At 41.4% G+C, this 6,423-nt stretch overlaps 1 protein-coding gene across 1 annotated transcript; it reads right to left on the bottom strand.

Moving 5' to 3' along the window:
• Positions 1–77: 77 nt before the first annotated feature.
• LOC115239395 lies at positions 78–2,138 on the bottom strand. Its single transcript, XM_029813896.1, has 3 exons — positions 1,813–2,138; positions 1,098–1,270; positions 78–802 (listed from the first exon to the last, which is right to left on the bottom strand). Exons 1-3 carry the CDS (start codon positions 2,070–2,072, stop codon positions 480–482), a joined length of 756 nt encoding a protein of 251 aa, XP_029669756.1. The 5' UTR covers positions 2,073–2,138; the 3' UTR covers positions 78–479.
• Between the last annotated feature and the right edge of the window lie 4,285 nt (positions 2,139–6,423).

Below are 6,423 nucleotides of genomic sequence, written 5' to 3'. Positions count from 1 at the left end.
TGATCGAGGAGGCGTGATTTCTATCATTCTATCAGGTTCCACTATTTTTAAAATCTCGAGATTCTCATAATCTCTTGGATACCGTCTTTCGTCATGTTTGATAAAATGGTGAGTTCCGTCATAAAATCACCGTGATGTACGTCGAACTTTCATCTATGGCGATTGATAGCATCTCTATCGATTGTCGGCTTCGGCATTGTCGAGTCGTCGAGTCACGTACGGTTAAAAATACAGTCCGCACAAAAAATCTGATAATCGTCCTCGTTTAACAGTCGTAATTTGCCTGTCCGCGTAGAATTGCGTCCGATCTAGTCGTTGTTGCATCGACAAGTGTCCGTGTTGTCGAGTCGAGCTTGTCGAGAGAATCCCTGAGAAGTTGAGCCACGCCTCCCTCAGATGTGATCGCCGGGTTAACGACGATCACTTTGGCGAATGAAGGTAGAAAGTTAGAAGGAAGAGAGGTTGTACATGACACTGGGCTATTCAGCGGGTTTGTACGCGTTATACGCGAGATCAGAGCCGGCCGCCGATCTCGCCCAGCCGTGATGATCGTGGTGCACCTCGTGTCCGTAATCGTGGACGGGATGAGCGACTACCTCATAACTTTGGCTCTTGTAAGCGAGCAATTTCTGCAGGGCGATGATCAAGCTGATGACGAGAGCAATCTTGCCGATGATGAGGGCCTTAACAGCGATCAAAGCCAAAGCACCAAGAGCAATCGGGATAAGGGCAGCAGCCTTAAGTTTCAGGAGAAGAAGGATGGGCAACAGAGATTTAACGATCTTCTTCTTCTTACCACGAGCTGAAACATGAACAAAATTCCAAAACATAAGTCTTCTGATTTTTTTTTAATAATGTGCATGTATAATTTTTTATAATGTGCATCTTCAAATTTCTTCCATCTTTGATATTAAAATAATATATACACGTATTTCAGTTTATCAAAAGTATATGATATGACGAAATCTTATAGTTTAAAGTTCAAAAATATCTTTTTATATATTTAAAATATATATAAATTTGTTACTTATAATATATTGTTTAAAAAAAAAATATATGTATATACATGTTTTTCTTTTAATTCAATTTAATATTACCTTCGTCAAAGGAACGGGCAACGTCTTCCGGAAAGCTCAATTCAACAGTGTGTGTAGATAAAAACTTAGCAGCTCTGTCGACAAGGGCCTGATCAATTGCAGCTTCTTTGGCTTCGGTCTCAGCTGGCAAGGTATTTTCAATGTCATTAAGAGACCTTGCATTGTCAGCCCGGCTGAAAAAAAGAAGTATGCGCTTATAATTTGCATGAGCGTTTCGAAATATCCTCCGACGTTCGTTAACAACTTTCTATGCTAATTTTATGATTGGACATTTAAGTCTTTTGCAGAGTGTAAAGTAGCATTACATCGTTTATTGATTAAAGTAATAAAGTGAGATTGAAGAGAGTTAATTCCAAACAGTTCATCGTTTGAATAATAAATTTATGAATTATCTCTCATTTTAATTATATTTTAAATGAACTAAAATCTCAAAATTATTGAATTTTATAAAGGGGTTAAATAATCCAATCCAATCGTGTAATAATCGCTTTATCTACGTTAATATACTATGTACAGATGATATCATACACTTTGGCATAGTATAAAAAGTATAATGCAATACGATTTAAATACGATTTCACGCGTTCACCACACGAATCACCTGCCGCGTTTCTCACGTCTCAATTTCACTCGATGTCGACTATCCTCGTTTTAATGCTCGATCACCGTAAAATGTAACGATCACTATTCCGAGTAAATCCTCGCTGTCCCTTACCTGTTTTTAGCCTCCTCGGTCTGCACGATCTTGAATCCGTCGACGACTTCGATGTCAGTCGAACGGACGACTCGGTCGACATAGCGTAGGGCCTTGAGCTTGAGACACACCGGGATGCTCGATTCCCCGGCACAAGAAGCATACACGTCGAGGGCTTCCTCGAGGACCGACGGTGGCGGTGACGCCGCCGCGTCCTGCGACGCCGGTGCAGCGAGAGTGGATACCACGAAGAGTGCGCTGATGATTGCGAATTTGTACATGTTGATGTTAATTCTTTCAAATTTTCCGGGCGACGAAAGAGGACCGACGAAATCGAACCGATTACTCCAACTTGTCGAAACTGCTCTTCTTCACTTCCTCTCCTTCGCTTCTACTCTCGTCTCCCTTTTCCGTCTCTTGCACGTTAACGCTCGAACGAGTACGGCGATCGTATCGACACTGCCCGAAAGAATCACGATTGCTGCCTTTTATCCTCGTCGCGAAAGGGGCCCGCGTACGTTTTTGAAATTTTGATGGCCCCCACCGGGTGGCCCCCGCCGGGTTACAATCCATACGAGCTATTGGTTCTCCTTCAGGCGGTCATTCCGTTCGTGTCGTGTGCGTCTCTCGTTGACGCGGCCTGCACACCACCGATCCTTCTCCATTGGTTCTCCTCTCCTGTGCCTGTGTGTACTTACTTACTTAAGTCGTTTATGTACACAACGGGTGTGTTGGCTCCCGACAAACCCGCCCTGTGCGTATGCGTAAAACGCACATACATGCGCGCGCGCGAGAATGCGAGAGGGAGAAAACGAGAAAGAAAGAAGAGAGAAAGAGAAAGAAAAAAACGAGAGAAAGATGATGGTGCCTACGCACCACTGGCCTCTTCCTCCGGACGAGATCGGAGCACGATCAAATCGAGGGAGACGTTTCGACGGGTCAAAGGCACCAAAAGTACCGATACCAAACGATAGAAGGTGGAATGTGGGTGTTCTTTAAAAATTTAGATCAAAAACGGAGATAATAACACGAATCTTGTACAATCGGTATGTTATCATGCACCAGGTCTCGCAATTTTTATTGATTTAACGATTTCGCTCTATGCACATAAATAATCCGGGAAATCTACAAGAAACTGCTCTCGTAAAAGGATTTAGATATTATATCTCCTTTTTACATGTTAAATATATCGGTGAAGATACAGCAGCTGCGACAGAAATTGCCTACTTGTCAGGACTTTCAAAGAGGGACACATGTGCAATGCTTATGCATTAAAGATGAATTATCTGCGGTAGCATATATTATTTGGCGTCTCTCCAGGTGATTCTTGAAATGACTTGTTCAATTGAGTCACTTGTCATAATTAGTTTCTAGGACAAGATAAGAGACTGTGTCGCGACATTTATTTTTATTATTGAATTGTGTATCTCTCTCCTTCTCCCTCTTTCTCTTACATGATTATGCACTATAAATGCATTGCGAGTTATAAATAATTTATTCCGGAAATCTTTGAAATATGCTTTAAAAAATGTCGCGTCAACGAAGAATCTCATATCGTACTGATAGAGAGAAACGACGCGTTTTATTTGGCCAAGCACTTGGGATAAGTTGGCTTATGATTTCGCTTTCGACAAGGTATATTACACAGGATACTTCTATACTATCATGTATAGATAATGCTTCGTTCATACACCTCCACACAACTTTTCAACGTGCTTATAATATTATACGAGCCTGCGATAGCTTAAACACTTGCGCGATCACCAGCTATCAGCCAGCACGATTTATTATTATATGAAATCGCAACACTTTTACCATTGCTCGTCTGGTCAAAGGTTTCTTGGAATTTTCGCGTTATCGGGGTCGCATCTTTTAGTATAATTTTAAACCGCCATATATTCTCGCCATATAATACGTCCCGATTTCGGCTAATAACAGTTACTTTTGGATTAAGTATCTCGTGATACTGCATTCCTATCGATTCTTCATTTCTCTTGTTCACCTTAAATTTTCTCATTGCTTCCTGTTCCATTCATTTATTAATTCTAAAAGCTAGAAACGCAAATTAAAATCCTCTTCTTCTGGACGGTATACGGTGTCAGCGCTGGCCGATACTACAACTAGTCAATGGTCTTTGAAATTAATGTATTCCAATGGCTGTCGCACGGAACGTTTAACGGTTTTTCACAAGGAATGTGCGTGGACGCATCGACGTGGACCGATTATATGTGTGAGTTGGGCCTAAGCCAGACTTCTTCCAGGAGTACGAGCCGCGCCTTGCCCCGCCTGGCCTCTCCTCCGCGTCATCGTGACCCAAAGATTTCTTGCCTAGAAAAAAAAAAGATGAAAAAATAGAGGAGACATACCCAAAAGTATTTTATTATGCTCTGCCGGTGTATCCTTGCGCGAGGAAAAGATGCGCGGCTGACTTTCTCCGCGCTGCCCGCCTGTGCGGGCCCGAAGGTGGTCAACCGAATCTCTGCATCGGTCCAGATTACGTTCTCACGTGTCTTATCGAAGAATTTGCGGAAACGCAACGGTATTTTAACACACGACAAAGTAGTCAAACGAATGTGACGCTAAAAAACAATCTAATGAATATTAAAATCGAGAAAACTTTCGAATCTACTTGATTAAAAGATTAAAGTTTCTTAGAGATCTTTAAAGCATTTTTGCTGTCCATGTAACATATTTAAAATTTTGAAAGTATTTTGTATGTCTTAATATCTTGAATATTAATATTTAATGTGTAATTTTTTTCTTTAATTGACAAAAGTTCTATAAAAAATGTAAATCTGAAAATGCTAAAAATCTGAAAATGCTAAAAATTAAAAAAGATTTCGTAAATTATCGTAATATATTATATATATATGTATTAGTATACATATACATATAATACTGTTGCTTTCCTTCTCTCAATTATCTTTGATCCTCTCGCGACATGATATATAATATACAGCGGATCTCAAGAAACTTTCACTTTGTTTCCGCAATGTTTTTTTCTCTATGTATCACACATTTATTCTATTCGCGCATCAGATTTTATATTGCAGACGCGTCGGCATCCACATGCCTCACTTACGACAATCGAGCAAGAATCTGAAAGTTTTACCGTCCCCTTCGTATATGTATTACATATATACGGCAAATCGGATCGCGTAAACACACAGCATCGCAAACTAAGACGCTAATCCGGCGATACATTGAGCCGAGTGGTAGCCACGAGCGCTCCTGGTGATGGAACACTTTCCTCTCGTCGACGCCGGCGAGAGTGAACTCGTCCGAGGATCGAGGTCAGGTCAAGGCCCCCACGAAGTGAAGCCTTCGTACCTGAGAGTTCTCGATCTCCTGCTCGTTCTGCTTCTCCCCGTGTTGCTTCTCGCCACGTTCTACCATCTCTGTTTGTCGTTCCATCTGTGCGTCGATCGCTTCGTTGATGCTTATACGAAGCGATCGAAGGCAAAGTAAAAAAGCGACAGAGGAAGAAAGTTACGATTGACGAAACTCGTTTCTGTCTTTATATTCATTGATTATCTACATCATTAGAGCATATTCTCTTCTTTTAGGTACAATGCAAAAAATAAGCGAAACATACATATATGCAGGTATATGATTTTGCACAGCTGTTATGCATAATTGTTATATGTCGTTATGCGGGTAAAACCTATGGTCTATCTTGCTTTTTTCTGTATCGTTGTAAGCACGAAATGCAGTACGGAGGAGAAAGAGAAAAAAGAAGTTTTGCACCTTGCGCGCTGGAAGCACGTGTGAATGAATGAAACGAAAGTTTTCACCTTTCTTTCTCGCCACCTCTTTTTTCGTCCACGCTCACACGTGATTCTGTGGCTTTTTGCCTAGCAATTAACTTCTCTCTGCATACGGCTCATTTAAGGAAAATGAGATGGGTCATTAAAAAAGCAATGAAGCTGCATGGATGAATGAAACCAGTCGTCGAAATGATACATTCGTCAGAACTCGCAAATAATGAGAGGAGCAAGTACTTTAAATGGTTAATAACTACCTCGTAATAACAACGCATGCGATACCGTAAATACGGGTATCGTCTACGCACTGTTCTAAATTGTTTACGCGCCACCGAAGAAAGTAGCGATATTAGTACTTTCACGTGAATAAATTTGTGCTTAATGTAAAGTCAGTTAGTGCTAATTCCCGCGTGACGACCTACATATAAGGATACTCACGGTCCGCTCTTCAGCCTATTTTACATTGCCGTACAATTACGACTGCAATTTCTATCACGGAATATCACGGCGCGAATAATGAGATAAAGTGGAAATTGACGGCGACGTATGTACTCTTACTCCGAAAATGCGTAAACACAATATCGATATATCTATCATTTAATCGTTTCCGGGAAGACGAGGAGAAGAAGGCGATTTGGGATCTCGATCAATCGACGTGACTTTCGGAACTTGAACGTAGAAGGGCCTTGCCAACGTATCAGAAACGGTACTATCTGACCAGAGGATGCGTTCTTGAAGATCAACGAAGTTTCGGATCTGGATGCGACAGAGAGGTCGATTGGCGAGATCAAACGTAGAGAGAAAGAGACGAAGAGGAAGAAAGACCCGCGGGTACTGTGAAAGACGGTGGATTGGAGGAGGGGGGAGG

Source organism: Formica exsecta, unplaced genomic scaffold, assembly GCF_003651465.1.
Source record: "Formica exsecta isolate Colony F162 unplaced genomic scaffold, ASM365146v1 scaffold38, whole genome shotgun sequence".
Lineage (NCBI taxonomy): Eukaryota > Metazoa > Arthropoda > Insecta > Hymenoptera > Formicidae > Formica > Formica exsecta.
This window is presented reverse-complemented; position numbering and strand designations above follow the sequence as displayed.

Bases quoted from the DNA above. Each gene is read 5' to 3' on its own strand.
- LOC115239395 (XM_029813896.1), bottom strand. From the start codon at position 2,072: ATGTACAAATTCGCAATCATCAGCGCACTCTTCGTGGTATCCACTCTC. The intron at 1,271-1,812 runs GTAAGGGACAGC...TCTTTTTTTCAG, and splicing joins ACCGAGGAGGCTAAAAACAG to CCGGGCTGACAATGCAAGGT. The intron at 803-1,097 runs GTAATATTAAAT...TTCATGTTTCAG, and splicing joins TGCCCGTTCCTTTGACGAAG to CTCGTGGTAAGAAGAAGAAG.